Here is a 20,157-nt window from a genome sequence, read left to right on the forward strand (position 1 = left end):
CTCTAAGCCAAGTTAGTAGATCCAGCGTCTTAATGATGGCAGTCCTTATTGGAAACAAAGAGTCTTCCAGCAGCTTGCAATGTGTTTTTCAGGGCTAATAATCTCCCTTACTCCTATAGGCAATAGCTAGGCATGCACTGTGTTAGAGAAAGCATGCCCCATTTGAATGATAAAGGGTTTTGGAGGGCTCCCACTGGTGCATTATCCGCAGCTTATGGCCGGGCTCAGTGAGGTATCTGTTTTCTAATGAAGTCAGCGATGTGAATGAGCAGGAGCTGGGTCGCCGTTCACACACAGGCATTCCACTTAAGCGCTGTGAATAGAAACCACACCTTTCTCTATGCATTGCCAAAGACATGTCATGGAGCGCTGGCCCCTCGCAGCAAAGCGCATCAAGTGGGACAATGCAGGAAATAAATAGACAACGCTAAACCAAAGCGGCGGCCTGCAAACTGTACAAAAATCTATAAAGGGTTTCTGCGAGAATATACAGATAACGTAAGTGCTTGAGGTTACAGGATCCACATGACAACACTTCCTGGATTCTGCCTAATTTATTGGCATCTTATTCCGCAGCACTTTATAGAGAGATTGTCATAGGGACATTTTATAGACCAGTAATTTACACAAATATCTAAGGTGCCTCATGCACATGACCGGAGCGGAGAGGGGAACGAAATCCCCGAACGCAGATGTGAATTGGGCCTATGGGTCTGGTAATGTGGATTTCTTTTTTTATTTCCTATCAGTATGTCTTTGTAGAATGGGAAGAAATCCATGCAAACACGGGGAGAACATACAAGCTCCTTGCAGATGTTGTTCCTGGTGGGATTCAAACCCAGGACTCCAACGCTGCAAGGCTGCAGTGCTAACCACTGAGCCACCGTATTGCCCCAATGTGGATTGCTGTGCTAGACACTTGACCGGGCACTCAGATTTCTGCTGCGGATATTTTGCATTTGAGCAGCAGATTGAACAGGATTAGCACGTGACCTACATTTAGGCCAAGATATGGAAAACCAAAACCTTATGCATTTCAGAAAACCTTAGCATTATACCTAAATATTCAACAGGGACAGAAAAAAAAACGCAGCAGAAACTTGTTGATGGAAAAAAGCAATGTGTTTTCAAGAATTTTTTCAGCAATTTTTTTTTTTTTTTTTAATCAGCATATCATTACATGGGGGTTTAGCTTTGAAGAGGCTTTCCAGGTTTTATTAAATGATGACCTATCCTTATCCTTAGGTTATCAATTAAAGATCAGTGGGGTCTGATATCTGGGACTTCCATGGATCAGCTGTATGAAGTGGCACAACTGGTGACTATGCTCCCTGACTGCTGCTTCTGCTTCACGGACCAGGTGACACTCCATTTATTGGTCACATGGCATATTCAGAGGTCAGTCCCATTCAAGTGAACTGGAGCTGACTTGTGATACTAAGCACACCATCTATGTTAGTGTGTTTGGGCTTTCCATGAACATGCCGCTGCACTAAACCCCACTGCTATGGTCTCTTTGGACAGGTGATCAGCAGGGATCCTGGGTGTTGGACCCCCGGCGATCTTCAGTTGGTGACCAGTCTTAAAGGGATCCTATCATTGGATACCCTTTTTTTATGACTAACATGTAGGGGCCTTAAAAAAGGCTATTCTTCTCCTACCTCTAGACGTCTTCTCCGCGCCGCCGTTCGGTAGAAATCCGGGTTTTCTTCTGTATGCAAATGAGTTATCTCGCAGCATTGGGGGCGGTCCTCAGCGCTCAAACAGCACTGGGGGCGTCACCAATGCTGCGAGAGAACTCTCTAGAAACGCCTCTATCTTCTTCTGGAACGCCCTCTCCCTGTGTCTTCTTCCGTACTGGGTTTCAGTTCTCTAGGCCTCGGGCAGAGCCGACTGCGCATGCCCGGGCCACAAGAAAATGGCCGCTTACACCAGCTTACTGTGTAAGTGGCCATTTTCTTGTGGCCATGGGCATGCGCAGTCGGCTCTGACCGAGGTCTAGAAGATTGAAACCCAGAACGGAAGAAAACGCAGGGAGAGCGCGTTCCAGAAGAAGATGGAGGCGGCGCTGGAGAGTTCTCTCGCAGCATTGGTGACCCCACCAGTGCTGCTTGAGCGCTGAGGACCGCCCCCAATGCTGCGAGAGAACTCATTTGCATACTGAAGAAAACCAGGATTTCTACCGAATGGTGGCACGGAGAAGATGTCTAGAGGTAGGAGAAGAATAGCCTTTCTTAAGGCTATTTCTACATGTTTGTCAGAAAAAAAAGGTATCCAATGATAGGATCTCTTTAAATAAAGGGGTAAACTTCTTACAGGTGAAATCTTAATATTCAGTGGAGGAAAAAATAAAAATACCAAGTAAAAATTCTGCAAGAAGAAATTCCCTCTTGCACACAAGTTGACTTACAGGAATCTATGTCGTTGGGCTTTTACGGCCACATTCTTTCTTTCACTGAAGCCAATCCTGCCGCTCCAGAGATGTGCTCTCTCCAGCTGACTGTAAATCAAAACCATCTACATTTTTATTCATCTCTGCTTCAACAGATGTTTGAGGTTACTGCCAAATCCTAAACCTGCAATAAGCCCCAGTACATAATGTCATGCCCCCTGGATCGCTCCTTAAAGTCCACATGCAAGAAAATAACAGCAGTCTAAAGGGGAAGGGGGGGGGGGTGCAACGGAGCGAAAGTATAAAAGAGGCTTTATTGTATTATGTAAGAAAAGGAATAAGGAAGAGCTCATAAGGATCAAGTGTGTAGAACAGCAGATGTAGCCGCGGCAGATTCTCTCACTATAGCGCTATCCAAAGATTCCTTCCCTTTGGTAAAGTTATCACTTAATACCCGTGTCAAATACATGCCAGCTAAATCAGTCCCAGTATGGAAATATTACTGTCATATGAAAGGAGTGCTCAGAAAAGTAAGACACTCACAAAGCAGGACTGCTATGGACTTTAAAAGGGTTCATCTGGTCTAGAAAACCTTCTTCAATTAGGATATTCTGATCAAATAGGGTCTTCGGAATGGTCACCTACTCGATAAAGTGAAGGATGACCCAATATGTCCATACACTACATGGATAGCCTATTGTTTTCAATATGAAATGTGTAATACTTCATTTCTCCTGTAGGGGTGCTGTAGGAAAAATTTACAACCACAAAATATTCTGATCATTGGGGTTCCCAATACTAGAGTGCCGAACATGCAATACATTGAGTGTTCTGCAAAACATCAGGGTATCCAAAAATTTTATGTAATTACCATTTTGGCAATATTGGAGGTGCCTTCTCTATCCACAGAAAGCTCTATTCTTTTCTTAAAAAGGTTGTACCAAGAGTTAAGAGGATAGGCAATAATTGTCTTCAAGGGGTAAGGGGGAAGGGTCCAAAGACCGCGACCCCATCAGTCACCAGAAAAGGAGCCCCACAGACCCCCATGAATGGAGTAGCAGTCAGGTATGAGTCTATGGGACTGCTGAACAGAAGTGGAGTACAGATGACTGGAGTGGCAGCATGCATGCCCAACGACAAGACACAGGATATCTGTTATGATCCGTGCAGGTCCAAACAGTTGCACCCCCACAGGTCAGACCCTCATCTCCTATCCTGTGTTTAGGAGGCAAGCTTCAGTCTTGGAAAACCTCTTCAAAGCAGTTGCTTCATGTTTCTTCCATTTCAAAAAAAGTAGGTAAAAAAAAAGTGGGAATCAGAAAAAGTGGGAATCAGCTGATGTGACTGGAGGATGCTGTACCTGAACACACATATCCCTAGTGCAGCCCGTGCTCCAGAAATGTATGTAAATATTATATTGCATTCCAGCCATTTGAATGAATGGGCAACCGTGTAATATGTGGTCACAAGTGTTAAGATAAAGATTGCTACATTTGTACATACATGCTACAATTCCCACCACGTTTGATAGTTAGTAGGTAACCATTATACCTTCGATAGCTCCTTTCCTGGGCCACACTGCCTGCAGGGTCGGCAATTCCCGGTGTTATCAAAGTATTCCTGCTCCTTGCAGTCTCCGACTTCTGAAAGTGCTCTGGTAACCTAAAGAAAAAAAAAGTTTCAGCATCATTTACTGAACAAAAATTGACACTGTAAAGCAAGTAATTTTGCAAATAAACTTGCTTAAAGAAATCATACCATTTAGTGTTTACAGTTCCAATATTATGTGATCAATGTGTCTCCATTGTTACAGACCACAAACAAACCCTTCGTAGTCTGATGCTTTAGACAGTCACTCCAAGGTTTAGATGCTTTAGACCGCTCCCCAAGGTTACCACGCAGGACCGGGAGTAGCTGGCTATATATGGCACTGCTTAAAGGGTTATTCCCACGTCACATACTCACCAGTCTTCACTCCTGTAAAATCTTCTTTCTTCCTGGTTTCTTGCATCATTTGGTGGGCGGGGTTTCACATGCAACCTGCCGTTTAGCTCTGCCCCCAAATTCGTGTGTAGCTCCACCCACCCATATTGGACTATGAAGTACAGGCAGCAGCAACTCCATTCTGTGTTACATACAGAGACTGCCTGTCTCTGCCATAATGAACACAATTGAATTAGCTAGCCTGATAACTGGGAGAGCAGAAGAAATGAAAGCAGCTCCTCTCCTCTATCTGCTAACAGGTCACGTGGTGTAGACACAGGAATAGCTAGAAACACAGGCTCGCTCCCGTGCACTTAGCCCCTCCTCCCTCCCCCCTGAGAGCAGCAGATACATCACTTGACTTTTGAGCAGATAAGTCAAGGGCTGTGTCAACAATGAATTGAATAAAGTAAGATAGTGGACAAACAAAGCAGTTTTGCTGAAGCAGTGTATTTAGGAAAAGTCTTACATCCACATTAACAAGCAGTATAGATAGGATCCTTGTGATGGGACAACCCCTTTAAACTTCTTTTGTTTGATTGAGATGTCCCCTACCAATCAGGAATGAATATGAAAACTTGCGTTGTTGTTATCTCTCTTCCTTTCTCTGCTACTATTTAACCCCATGTTGTTTTAATGAAAGTGCGTCAGTATTTCCTCCTTGGTTGAGAGAGGAACTAATACCAACATAGTGTGTCTGGTGTCATTTCCTTACTGCTGGCACTCAGCCTAATTAATTAGGACAGCGACAGTTACCCCGGATCATAAACACGGCTTTGACCTTATCAAACCTAGCTCGAGTCAACATCTATTCTTTCAAACCCATCCGTATACAACACAATCAAAAGAAAGGTTTACAAGGTGGAGAGGGGGAAAGGCCCTTGCTATAGACATTTTAGCAGAGATGTATCTCATGGTTGAACAAAGCGAGAGAGAGAGGGAAGTGACAACGTCTTCAGTTCAGGGAGGAGGGTAAGATTCCATAACGGGTTCTCAGGAATAGCCGATGAACATCTATGGTATGTCCCCTATGAGGCAGGACTGATCCTATCTGTAGATTTCCCCCTTTGAGGTTTTCTCCAGTCCTACATGTATTATCAGTTGAGTTCCTGAGAAAAGACCCTTAGGGAATGTGTAAAACGTTCCCTCTGTGAATCATTAAGTTCACAGCATTTACTCCCAGTGAACAGATGTTACACCTCCTAATGTCAGATCATATAAGTAAGGGTTTTTTTTACGTTATGGAAAACACCTTTAGTTCAAAGCAAGTCATCTATAACATAACTTAGATCGACCAGCCCAGTGTCACCTATACCCCTAGATTCAGGAGTCAACGTAGTATAATATCGACATGGGCCTTGTGACATATGCCGAGAGTGGGTTTGGTCAGTACGTGCTGCTTTTTGTAGTCTCCTGTGTGTAAACACATTGGGTCACATTTAATGTGACGGACAGGGTTAACTTTAAGGCGTATGACAGTTCCTACCTGGCTTCGCTTTCCATTTTGGTGGCAGGACTTTCACTTTCGGAACAATGGATATCATTTTCCGATAACATGTCGTAGGAAAAGAGTTGCTAGTACAATATACCTACTACGGAAAAGGAGTCGGGTTTTAAGGAAAAGAAGGGATTTTAAGCATAATAATTGGCCCCCGTGATCAATCTCTCTCTGCCGTGCCAAGTAAGTAATAAGATGTATTCAGAAGGCTCCTAATAACATATGGGCGGCAGATGGCGGCACGTTTGCCGCGATTATTTTGAGACAATTAATCTTCACAGACTTGAATAATTGATTTTGGTGGACGAATTAGTGTTTATTAACGGAACCGTGCCAAACTATGCCAGCTGCATGTAGGAGGGGGAAGCGTTACAGTGCGAGGAGCCAGGACGGCAATGCTAATGCTGAATGTCCCTTTAGCACCGCTGCAAGCAAGATAGAAAGAAGATTGTTTGTCAGCTTGTATTAATGGAAATCCAAGGCACAGACTTCTTTTACTGAGAAAGATTACGGTATATCTATAGCCCTAACCCTGCCAGGAGACACCACAAACTGTGTGTATAACCCTACATATAATATACATTTTTTTGGAACACAACAATCACCCCCTGGCCAAGTGTTTAGAGCTGGCAGTTATATTATGACATCATTGCGTGCTCCTTTTACGTTGATCCTCCTATGACTACTATTACGTTTGGGGAGGATCTGCTTTGACTACTGGGGAGCGGACTGTTTTGACTACTGAGGAATAAATGGGAGACTTGCTCTGACTATTGGGGGGTCAGTTTTACTACTAGAGGGGAAGGAATGAGGACAACTATAACCATAAAAGTAAACTCTACACTGACTACTAGGGAATGAATGGGAGACTTGCTCTGACTATTGGGGGGGGGGGGGGGTCAGTTTTTACTACTAGAGGGGAAGGAATGAGGACAACTATAACCATAAATGTAAACTCTACAATGACTACTAGGGAATGAATGGGAGACTTGCTCTGACTATTGGGGGGGGGGTCAGTTTTTACTACTAGAGGGGAAGGAATGAGGACAACTATAACCATGAAAGTAAACTCTACACTGACTACTAGGGAATGAATGGGAGACTTGCTCTGACTATTGGGGGGGTCAGTTTTTACAACTAGAGGGGGGTTAGGAACGAGGACAACTATAACCATAAAAGTAAACTCTACACTGACTACTAGGGAATGAATGGGAGACTTGCTTTAACTACTGGGGAAGGAAGGGGGGGCAGTTTTTACTACAAGAGGGGAAGATAACCAGAAAGGGGAACTTTATTGAACTACTGGGGTACAAATGTGATCTCTCGCTGCAGAAACGGTCCGCTGCCATGTAGTGACACCTCAATGAACTCCTCTTTGGTGGATCCTGGTAAGACTAAAGGGAAGGGTTAGTTTGGGGGATCCTACTGCGACTATGGAGAATTGATGGGAGATTTACTGTGACTACTGGGGAAGCAGGAATGGATAGGGACAACTGTAACCAAAAAAAGTAACTCTATTCCGACTGCTTGAGCTCCATCTCTCAGCCACAATGTAATGACGTCACTATTGGCATGGGTCCTGTTTTGATCACGGGGAGAGAAGCCCTGCTGTGACTACTGGACCTAGTCATTAAAGGAGTTAAAAACTCTTCACAATAATTCGGCGTCTACGTCCCCATAGTCTTGTAGTTACCGGTTTATTGGTCCTGCAGCTCCGACGTAAAAAAAAATACACTTTTAAAATTATAAAGCAATAATACTTGTGGTGGCAATCTGACAAATGGAAAATAATCCCCCGGCCAACCGCAAATAATATACACGTTTTCTACTTGGTAGCTTATTATTAGCTTTAACCACACATTTTTCTCCGTTTATATGGTATCTGGATCCAGTTTAAATAGAAAGACTTTGAAGTCGCTGGATGTGTTATGCGGAGACACCACAGCTATGCCGAGCGTGTTTGTACAAGACGGGATGTGATTATACACTGGATTCTCTAATGTGTGTCAGTATATACTGCACCGAGCCCTCTACACAATGCAACCTGAGACCTCGAGGGATTTCGAGACGATTCCAATGTAGCAAACTTCTTCCAGATTACTTACCAAGCACGTTAGTATAAGCCAAAGCATCTTAAGCAAAAATAGTCCCTTCTTGTGAGAAGCTGAGCAGTCCATGTCTGTAGTCACCCCTCAATCCTTGGGTACCTGCAAGAAAGGATATCAGCATTAGCAATTCTGAAGGATAAGTCACAGATCTTATCGTAGAGATACGCTATATAACTTCTATGGGAAAGGTAGAAGATTAGAAAGATACTGTAACCTTTACAAGTATGGCAAATACTCATACTTCCCTAGAGAAGTATACAAACTACATATTGGGCATATATGTAAGATAAAAGAGGGACCATCTGCTGGTCAGAAATTGTACCTTTTATCCTTCTTAAGCGCTATTCCGTTTTCCTGTCCTGGTGCCATCAAAAATATTGGAACCCACACATAACCCTGACAGTCCCTACTAAAAGCCCATCCGAATAGTCAAGGGAGCCCTCGAAGTAGCCATGACTGATAACTGGGAACCGAGACCTAAGCTAGCTATACACAGTAGATTTCAATCAGCCAAAATTTTGGCTATCTGCTAAGAAAATAGTGCAAATGGTCATTTGTGATGGCTAAAGCTATAAAAAAAATTTTTTGCCCATGCTGGATATTTTAGGCTGGCAGTTTGCCAAAAAGAACAATGTTTGGCGTGATCAGCAGGGACGTAACTTGATGGGGTATAGAGGGTACGGTCGGTCGCCCCTGGATCAAGAAGTCTTAGGGGGCCCATAAGGGATCTCTTCCCAATATGAGGAGACATACACACGCACATTACGTCTCTGGTGATCATGGACAATGGACATGTGAATAGTCACATAGAAATCAGGGGTGTAACTTGAGGGGTTGCAGACGGTGCCTTTGAACCAGGACCAAGGAGCATTAGGGGGCCCATAAGCAATGGCATCAGTATTGAGATTGCAGCCAAGGAGACCCACAGATTCCCCTAACCACACTAAGGTGGATTAGACTCCTTGGCTCCCGTAACCATCACTATCAAGAATTCACTTTAGGGATGAGATAGGGGGCCCCCGACAAAAGATTGCACCGGGGTCCACAAGATTTTAGTTACACCACTGATTGAAATCAATGTTTTCTAAAAACAGACGTGATGGAAAAACACGTGAATAAAGTTTTTACGGATCCCCCGTGTATTTGAGTGTATGGAGGGATCCTTGAAAATGGACAAAATAACGGCCCCTATTGACTGATACTGAATTTAATGCTGCCACGTGACATCACACCGCGCGAATGTAGACTAAGGCCTCGGGCTGGTCATACAATTGTTCAGCCAACAGCTATTACACCTGGCTCACGTATGCACATACGCTCGGGTTCAGCCAAGCATGCATGTGTTCACATTAAGGAGATGAGAAGACGCTGCTCCCAGACTCCTGTGTTGGTGGCTTATCTTCCCGCACTGAGCACACGGCGGACATCATGGCGGCTCCCCCTGGTGGCAATGTAATCTTTCTTTTTCTTGCCCCTTCTCTTCCCCTTTATTACTATTGCACTCTTTTATGGGGTGATCCTGTTCCACTAAGATTTTTATTCATTCTTTTGTTTCCCATTCCTCTTCCCCTTTGCATTTGTAGACTCGCTTTTTAATCTCTTTTTTACGATCACTTGCCGTAATAAACTTTTCATTTTTATTGTATGTTTTTCTTTTCTCGGCGCTGTCCGCCGCTTCACGATCAGGTCAATCTCATCTGATCTCCACGAAACTACGGAGCAAGACCTATTCATTAACTTTCCAACAAATTCGCCGCCTTGCCGTCCATACCATCCACACGGCTATAGGGCTGCACCTTCGCAGGGTGGTAGTAATAAGTTACTGATAAGTATCGCAGTGGAGGAGCGTGGCGCGGCGCTGCTGGAGTCAGAGTTTATGGTGCATTTCAGTGTTCCTTGATAACATGGAGCACTTTCATACTACATAAACCTCCGGAGACGGCAGGAAATTAATTGAATTGTTTATGGTCAGACAATGGAGACTTTTAAGTTCAGATCTTACACAAAGTCATTCCGAGCGGCTTCTGGGAAGGCAAAAAACAGAAAGACCGCAAAGTACAAACACTTTATTCTGGAGGACGTAAATGACTAGATGGGGTTTGTTTGGACTATTTTCTTGTAAGTGCAGCGATTTCCTTCCAGAAGAATTCTCTCACACATAAAAGGAGACGTAGACTCACATCTACATATTTAGATAATTGCAAGGTCAGAGCTGAAAAGACCCCGGGTTCAGACTGCTCGGCACGGTGTCAAGACCTGCAGCTGAAGGCGTTCTCCTGCTGCCGGATCTTGGATGGCTTCAGTCTTTTAACAATCGCCTTAGAATGATCACTTTCATCTCACTTCCCCGGGCTATCGCAACAACGGCCATTGACACCGAGCCAGGAGGCTTGGAGAACAGGTATTTCTTTTCACCAGTTCCTGGTCCCACAAGGCTGACAAGTCTATTAGTGATCAGTGCACGCTCATTATTTTCTACCAACCCTAAAATAAAGCAAAGGGGGAAATACAGAGCCCTGGCAGAGGAGAAGGACGACGCCATTTTATAACTCATCTTAAAGGGATCCTGGGAAAATGTTCGTTGTTGTACCGTGTTAGCCAGTGGGTTAGAAATATAAAAAAAACGAAAACTTGGTGATCTTCAGTAGTTGATACCTTTTTAATGGCTAACTCATAATGATGACAAATGGCTAACGTTTCGGAACGCAAAGGTTATTGTAAGCGGCCATTTTCTCATGGCCTGTGGGCATGTGCAGTCTGCTCTGCCTGAGGCCTAGAAGTCTGAAACCTGCGCCGGAAGAAGAGGATGTTCCTGATGGAGGCGGCGCTGGAGAGGGTTTTCTGGCAGCATTAGGGACGCCCCCAGTGCTGTTTTGAGTGCTGGGGCCCACCCCCAGTGCTGCGAGAGAACTCATTTGCATACTGACAAGAACCAGGATTCATACGGAACGGCGGCGCGGAGAAGACAATGAAAGGTAGGAGAAAAATAGCCTCTTAAGGCTATTCCAATGTGTTACTAAGAAAAAGATGTCTTTGTATGATAGGATCCTTTTAAAGAGTCAAATCCCGAAGCTAAAGGGTGTTACATACGACATACCGCATTCATTAGTGAACTTCTGATTTTATCGAGATCTCAAGAGGAAATAAAAAATTGTTGTTCAAAATGTTGAAAAATGCAAAAAGTAATACCAAAAACTTCACGAATTTCATGCATTTATATATAAATGGGTGTTTGAAGAAGACTTAATGCAGTAATCACAATGGCTGGCCATATATTTTATATAGCTCTTACCCAAATGCTTATCCTTCTTAACCCATTTATGCAGAAGGTTATATATTTTTGAGTTCCAATAATGGAACACTAGGCATAAATGGGTTAATCCTCCTATATACATCTACATATGGTTCAGGAAGTGTCATGCTGCCTGGCACCTGTGGTGGTGACTTACCTTCCTGACAACAAAAGGGTAAGCTTACACAGAGTTTTTTGGACAGGATTTTGAGGCCGGATTCGCCGTTTCTTCCGGCTCCCAGAAAAAAGAAGCGAGGTGCTCATTCTTCAGGCAATTTTGCCTCACGATTCAGCCTGAAGACACTCCCTCCTCCCGACTAAACCCATTCATTGGGCCTAATTTGGAGAAGAGTGCACGGCTGGATGCCAGTGCAGTACACCGGCTTTCAGTCGCGGCTACCCCGGCTTTTGGACCGGAACCTGAGGTAGTCTCTGCCTCAGGTTCCGATCCAAAAATCCCCATCTGAACTTACCAAAAGGATCAGGCAGGATGAAATTCAGAGGGAACGTATAGTTGGGACATCCCCATACATGGATGATTGATGGGTTTGCCCAATATTAATATAATATGTCTGTGCCAGGAGCTGTAGCTTAGTAACAGCTGAGATGGCGGAGTCATGTCGGGGGTGTACGGGGTACACAGGTTGGAGATCACGGATTCAATATGTAATGTTCGGCAATTGTCATCAGCCTCATACCAAATTTTTTGTTGCCTTCATCTGGGTCATCACTGTAGGGTTATAGGTTGGACTAGACATTGTTATTGCTAATAAACCGCTTTTTAGGATCATAAAAGACACAACAACAATTAAGCGTTTTATTTCTGACTCTTCTCGATCAATAATTGGAATGGACATTCAGGTAATTATTGCCCTTAAAGAGATATTCCCATCAGATTGGTGGGGTCTGATCGCTGAAACCTCCACCGCTCAGGAGAATGAGGCAGGTTAGTCCAGTGGAGCAGTGGTCTATGTCAATGGGAGTGCTGGAGAAAGCTGAAGTACAATGCTCTGTTGTCTGTGGCGCCCCCACTGAAATGAATGGAACGGTGCACCCACCATTCCCAACTCTGCTCCCTATTCTCCTGATCAAAGCAGTTGGATCCCCACTGATCCCTAAACGATACGTATCCCTTATCCTATCAACAGGGAAGATGGGTATACTCCTTTAAAGATAGGCTATCAATATTGTAATACTGAAACTCCTTCCACGTTGTGTCCACTCTTTTTGGTGCCCCCGTCACTGCACTGTTAGCGTTAAATCTGACAGACTAGATCTGTGTCTTTCATTTAAAGGGACTCTGTCAACCCTCTATGGATTCAAGGGGCCCGTCATTATGTGGTATGTAGTAAACGCAATGAATATGTCTATATTAAGTGGAAGGAGAACTTTTTTGTTGCCACAGGCTCTAAACACCTTATGCAAATGATGTCAGGTCATACGAATGTTTAAAATTGTTGAAAAGGGCTGTCCGACCAAAAAAAAGTTTAAAAAGCCTCATAATAGTGTACATAACAAAAAAAAGGACTCCCTGCTGCTCTTGTACTGCTGCTTCTGGGTACCCAGCTGGTCTCTACTTTGTGATCTCTCTCGACTCTCTTACGCCCAATTCACATCTGCCCATGGGTTTACATTCGGGGAGTCCATTTGGGGAACGGAAACCTAGTCCGCATAAAAGAAGCAGTTACCTTAGGAAATCCAACGACCCCTTAGGCTATAATGGGGTCCGTGAGGTTTCCACACAAAAAATGCGGAACAGCACTTTTCTCTCATGCTGAGGGGACTCTAACGCAGATGTGAAGTGGGCCTTAGAGACTAGACACTCACTGACCACAGCTATGAACTGTCATAACCAGTGACTGGCAGAGCAAGTATCTCCTGTGTGTCGATAAGTATAAAAGTATGGGAGTCCCCGGAAGCATCAGAATTTAGCAGTGGGAGATTAGAGAGGTAACTATGTTTTTTTTTTTTTATACCAGTCGACGACTACATCCACGTCAGTGTTGGGATCTCCGTTGCGCCGATAACCGCTGCAAGTCCAACTTTTTCATCCAGTGGATTCGGTTTAAAAGAACGGACAAGCAACCAATCCCACTATGGTTGATGGGTCCTTTGGGCTCTGTATGTGTCCGCTGTTGTAAAGGTCCAGAGTTGAAGTATGACACCGTGCCCCTTTAACTCCAACCATTCTAATCTTTAACTTTAATTTCCTAAAGTGAGTTTTCTAAACTCAACAACTCCTTTAAGGGCTCTTCCATCACCGATGTCTATCTGCTGACATACTTGGCAATGGGCTTACCCGTGTTTCTCCAATAAATGAGAGTACATGAGGTTATGGAGTCACGGTATAAGTGAAGGTTGTATTTTCACAGAACTTTATTGCAGCCCTTTACAAAGTCTGTCTTGGCGTAGGCTTAATCCAACCTTCAGCTAAATGAGTTACTTATCACAGCTAGTGGTATCATAAAGCCAAAATATCTGGAGGCTGAGTCCTTAGATCTGTCTTTGATATAAATCCCTCTGATCACTTGGATGGAGCATACAGAATTTCCAGGCCGGCTCCGCGCTACATTGTACATCTGTCTTTTGTTCGGTCTCAACCAGACTCGGAGAACAGTAGCATTTCAGGTAACCCTTGCAGGGCCGAAGCCATGCACAGCAGCTCGCAGATCAAAGTTTCTGTGCTTTCAATGGTGAACGTCTTAAACCATATCTAATTGCAAGAAGAATTACCATTCTGTATCTATTTACAGTGTCTATGCCAACTCCAGAACAATGCCTTCACGTCTCCGGCAGCTTACCATAGGTTTTTGGCATGAGAGACGTACAAGGATAAAGTGACTGGTTTCTTTTAAGGAGTCTTAAAAATCCATTCATCTTACAATGAAAAGGAAACCTCTGATCATTCCTTCTGGCTAACCAAAAAACCCGATCACATCTAATCTGTAAGGGATACTTTAAGAAAACAGTGTCTATGCCAGGGAATGTGCCATGATAGCGGGCAAGCGGGGTCATAGACTTACTAAACCACCAGTCATTTGTAATGGTATTAAAAGCCGGATGTGTCGCCTCTACTGACATGTCGGCTTCGGGGAATACTTTGTGTTTTTCTTATAACTCTTGTTTCATTCGGTTAGGCCCAGTTCACATCTGCAATTGGGTCATTCCGTTCTCCTGTCCACATGAAATATGCGGAGAGCAGAATCCTGCAAGCAGCACTTTTCTGCGGAAACCACATGGAACCCATTACAGTCTATGGGGTCCACGGGTTTCTTTAGGCAACCGGAGGCCGCCTCAGGTTCCGGACCAAAATACGGGTAGCTGCGACTGGATGCCGGTGCAGTGAATCTGCCTGAACGAATGAGCATGTCGCTTCTTCTCAAAATCCTGACCAAAAAGATGGTTCCCATTGAAATCAATGGGAGCTGGTCAGTTCTTTTTTCCGGGAGCCATCCGGCTCCCATTGATTTCAATGGGAACCATCTTTTTGGTTAGGATTTTGAGGCGGATATGGCCTCAAAATCCTGACCAAAAAACCCAGTGTGAACTTACCCTAAGGGTAAAAAGAAAGCGAGATGTTCATTCTTCCAGCAGTTTCGCCTCGCGATTTGGCCTGAAGACACTCCCTCCTCCAGACTAGGCCCATTTATTGGGTCTAATCCGGAGTGGAGCGTGCGGCTGGATGCCGGTTCATTGTGTGTTTTGTCTTTTGAACCGGAAACTGAGGTGGCTTCCGCCTCAGGTTCTGGTCCAAAAAACCCCGTCTGAACTTACACTTAGGGTCAGTTCACACGTGAACTGCCCGCGCGGGTTTTGACACCGAGAGAGACGCAGCGAGCCGCGTCTCTCTCGTCAAAACCCGCCTGCCGCGATCATCGCGGTCACGGCATTCCCCTCCGCTGTTGGCTCAAATGAATGAGCCGACATAAAAGGGAGCTGCCGGGGGCGAAAGCCGCGTGGCTGAGCCTGTGCAGCTTCCGCCTGAAGATAGGGCAGGTCGCTTCTTTTCTCCACTAGCGGCAGCCCGCCGCTAGCGGAAAAAAAAAGCCCGGCGGTCTACATAGACCACCATTGTAAAGGGGCGGATTTTGAAGCTAAATCCGCTGTCAAAATCCGCCCCTTTGCCCACGTGTGAACTAGCCTTAACTCTTCCTAGAAATTAATGCAAAATCTGGGTGTTACCCTTCCCTTGACAAAGGGAGTCCCTAGGCAGCCTGACACTGTTAGGTCAAGTAAACATGGTAAACCGCCAGTGTTTCCATAGGTATAGTCGACTCGCGTTTTTGTAAATCGCAGCATTTCCGTCGCAGATTTATTTCTGCAATGTGTGGACAGGATTAACCAGAATCCTCCCCACTCTGCAGGTACTGCGGGGCCCCGGCCTTACACATTTTTAAGACTTTATTCACAAAACTGTGATAGAAATTGGCCATGAAAAAACAGTTCACTTTTCGTGGCCGATTTACACCTGTGTGGCTCCCATTTTCATAGACTTGACTAGACATGTCCTATTTTTCACATCGGCATGTGAATAAGTCCAAAGCATGTTACTGGAATGGTGTGACACCGGTTATAAAAATTTGCTGTCACATGACAAAAATGTCAAAAAAACCTGACATGCCCTATCTTTGTTTGTTTTAAGATATAAAGCAATGGAGGTAAAACGGACTGACATCGGAGTCACCTCTGCTAAAAACAGATCAAAGGGTTGGGTGCAAAATGGAAGACGTTCAGTGTCACAAAGGACGCTGGCAAAAACACATGTCAATGGCCATTTGTGATGCACTTTAGTTCCATCAAAAACAGCACTGTTGTATGAATAAGGCCTTAGAATGAGCTGCAGTAATCAGTCCATTACATAGCATGCAGCGTTACTTCTTCCAGCAGTTATACTGGGTACTGAGTTGTGCATGGTCCTGGTGCACAGTAGGCTGATCAGTGAGGGTACTAGGCGTCGGTGGTTCTATACTTCGGAGCGGCAGAAAACTGATTAGTGAGGGTACCAGGTGTCAGCTGTTCTACAGGTCTGAATGATAAAAAAATAGCCAAAATATAGCATACAGCAATATTCTCACTGAAGCCTTCCTGACCACCGCTCCATTTGTTCTGTGTCCACCGCTGCATTCACATCATTTTAGTATAAACATTTAGTATAAGAATAAAAAACTGCTCGTGTCAACCCAGTTTCAAGGGAGGTAAATAAACTATGATCAGTATACCGCATGTCCGTAATGGCCGGGTTTTTACGGCACGGACTGTCCCATACAAGTCTATGGGCATGTGCAGTTATGCGGATATACACTGAACATACAACAGTGTATATCCGCAATTGCGGATGTCAACATGTGTGTTTTGTGGTGTGTTTTGTTTTTTGCGGATCCGCATAACACTGATACACACAGAACGTTGCGGATGCACTTTGCGGTTGGGCACGGACGTCTGCGGAATGAGTTTTTAGAGTGAAATTTGTGTTGCGGATCCGCAAAAACCACTACGGTCGTGTAAGACCAGCACAGCCACGAAAAATAGACAAGGGGCACGCGTTTTATGGATCCCTCATACATCAATACAAACAAAAATAGAACATGACATATGTATTGATGGTCTGTTACAACGGCCCATTAAAAAATTGGTCATGTGACTAGGCCCCCATGTAACAAATGCCTGGCACGTCCGATATTCACTATATTATATACACTTCTTTAACACAGAAGAATTTTCTACATGACACTTAAGTACATCATGTAGGAAAATAAGGCAAAGACTCCTTGAACTAGAAGTCATCCCCGGTCCATGACAGTAACATGTGCATGTGTATAGTTACCTGAATTCTATTACCATCGACTTTCTAAGTATTTTTTTGTTTCACTCTTGTCGGTATTTCTAGTATTACACGATCACGATGCAGGGTATATAACACTTGACCTGCAACAAGCCTTGTTATATTACAAAGACTGAAGCCCGTACTATTACCATAAGCAGAATTCTAAAGCAAACACCAAAAACACCAGAAAAACTACTCCAAACTGCAGCAGAGGGGGTTGCTGTTTTCAGTAGAATTGGGGCTCAGTTGGACTTGCCCTAAAAACACCCACACCTATCGTGCGCTACATTCTGCAAAAAACATACCAGCCGAGCCAAAAAACGCCACAAAGACTAAAGCAATGGGGGGATTTACTACGTAAAATGTTTGTGAATTTTGGCACAACCTGCGGCCACATGAATGGAGAACAAGCTGTGAGCAAATGTTATGTGGTTCAGACGCTTTTTGCGCCTTGCTCGACGGTTTTGAGAAGTGTCTCGAAAAAGAAGGCGTGGGTTACAAGGGCTGTAAAATGTGGCAAATTTATTAAGTGGGTGAGCCATGTTTTGGGGCAAAATATTGGTATAACGTAAAGTATGACAGCCAAGGGAAACTGTGCATTTTTGTGTAGCATTTTTGACAATTTGCACCATGTTGCATGATATAAAATACAATATAATGCATTACATGACTGTATTGATCGCTTCTATTGAATATCAGAAGTATAAAGATACCACAGACCTCGTGATATCAGCAAATAAGAAACCCAGGGGTAACGTGAACCCCCGAGAGCACAAACCAAACACTGCTGATACTATACGTTTCAGTCTAAAAGCACCAAAAAAAATCTATGGACGCCAATCTATTATAATACACTCTTAAGTTCTGGCATCAATAAGGCATGTGTGAAAGCAACCACATAAGGTGATAATAGGTAGAAGAAAATAACAATACAATGTAGCAATATGACATCATATCACATAATATCTAATAGAAGGGTCACACCGGGACGTCTAAATAGCAGAAAGTAGCAGCAAACGTACATGACAGACCCGAGACCGTCCTCATGACTTACAGTAAATGACAGGTTAACGTTTCAATACTATTTTTTTGTTTTGCTGTATATGAATATACTATAGAAGAAACCTACTGTATGCCCAATACTATACGCTGCACTATACATTATCCCATGAAAGCCAAATGGCAACATATACGGTTTTACAAACATTTTTGTTTGCATGTAGTTAGATAGATAGTTGTGGGAAACAAATACGTATGCCGCAAATGTACAGCATGGTGTGAACAACTAAGAAAACAGCAAAATACCAGAGTATGTGCACCATGGTTATTAAATATATAATGCCGAAATATGGTGCACAGGTGATAGGGAAAAACTAGACCCTCAGACCTCAATGTCCACAGTACAATAGACTGTCAGGGGACATTGGGAAAGCAATTGCTGGGATACTTTGGTATTAAATGAAACCGATCCAGTAGGTGCGTATTTATAGTAGAGGTATATAGATATAGTGATAGACGCACATATGGCCAATAGACTATTGGGGTGCAACCTATGGCGGGCATATAAATTTGGACATGGTGCACAGAGAGGTAGGTAGACTGAGTAGATAAAAAGTTAAATACAGTATATAGATAAATACAGTATATAGATACAATATATAGATAAATACAGTATATAGATACAATATATAGATAAATACAGTATATAGATACTGCATATATATAGCTAGATAGATACAGTACATGGATGGATAGATAGAATGGAAAAATAGATATATACAGTATAGAGACAGATAGTTAAGGATAGATAGATAGATAGATAGATAGATAGATAGATAGATACAGTACAAAGATATATAGAGTATCTAGATACAGATAGTTAGATACAGCACATATAGAGTATATAGATACAGATAGTTAGATACAGTATATATAGAGGATACAGATAGATACAGTATATATAGAGAGTATATAGATACAGCACTTAGATAGATATAACTAGCTAGACACCACTGCAGCAGTCAGCACAGCCATTACGCTGAGTAGCCCGCACATACAGACGGAGGCGCCCACCTGCGGCCGCTGGTCCTCCCCGGTGACTCCCCGGCGGTGTTCCGTGCAGGGCAGCACAGGCGGACACTTCTCACAGCCGCAGCCTCCCTGCGCGGCCGCCCGGAGCTGTGTGACCAGAACTGCCGGAGCTGCGGGAGAGCTGAGTGGCGTCTCCGAGGAGACAGGCCCCGCCCCGGTGCCCGCCTCCTCCATTCTCTAGCGCACAAGCCGTGCTCTGTGAGGGGAGAGCTAGTGTATGTGCTGGAGCCGGACACACTGTATAGGGAACATAGAAACTACCAGTGCGCGGCAGGGAAAGCGACTGACCAATCACGGCACAGTTTCTAACTTTATGAAGCAGCTTGGAGAATGAAAGAAGGGAGCGGATTGGTTGCTAGATGTCCAATTCAGGATATGGAAAAAATAGGATTACTTTGGTTGCCTAATGCACAGTGATGTCACAGATATAGATAAGATAAGATAATCCTGTCATATCATAGATAAGATAAGATAACCCTTTAATAGTCCCAGTATGTTCAAAATCAAATACTATAAATCCCCAGTACTATATACTCCCCAATACTATCCATTAGTTTGAATGTAGCTCTTCATTCATGGGGCCTAGGCTGGAGTAGAGTGCGTGGCTGGATACCAGTGCAGGCAACGGCATTCAGTCGTGGCTACCCGGTTTTTTGGTCCGGAACCTGAGGCGGCCTCCACCTCAGGACAGGACCAAGAATCTCTGCTGTAATAAAGAAAAAAATAGAATAAATAGATACAATAAATAAAAAATACAAAAAAAAATGTAATGGGAGAGAAAAAAGAAAAAGGGGAGAAAAAAATAGAAAAATGGACTTCCTCCATTATACTGTATTGTCTTGTGTGCGGTACCATTGTTACTTTGTACCTAAGGCCCCGTTCACATCTGCATTTGGGCCATTCCTTTCTCCTATCTGCATCAAGTATGCAAGCACCACTTTTCTCTCCGCATTTTTTGTGCAGAAATCG

General features: G+C 43.8%; 1 protein-coding gene across 1 annotated transcript in view; it reads right to left on the reverse strand.

Moving 5' to 3' along the window:
- TNFRSF19 (TNF receptor superfamily member 19) overlaps positions 1-19,247 on the reverse strand; it is a 53,762-nt gene extending 34,515 nt beyond the window's left edge. The window contains exons 1-3 of the mRNA XM_075266036.1: positions 19,171-19,247; positions 7,979-8,080; positions 3,944-4,054 (exon numbers count right to left, since the gene is read on the reverse strand). Coding sequence (XP_075122137.1) covers positions 3,944-4,054; positions 7,979-8,050 — 183 coding nt within the window. The 5' untranslated portion in view covers positions 8,051-8,080; positions 19,171-19,247. The remainder of the gene's footprint in view (positions 1-3,943; positions 4,055-7,978; positions 8,081-19,170) is intronic.
- Positions 19,248-20,157: the final 910 nt, after the last annotated feature.

This window comes from Leptodactylus fuscus, chromosome 2 (assembly GCF_031893055.1).
Source record: "Leptodactylus fuscus isolate aLepFus1 chromosome 2, aLepFus1.hap2, whole genome shotgun sequence".
NCBI classification, from domain to species: Eukaryota; Metazoa; Chordata; class Amphibia; order Anura; family Leptodactylidae; genus Leptodactylus; species Leptodactylus fuscus.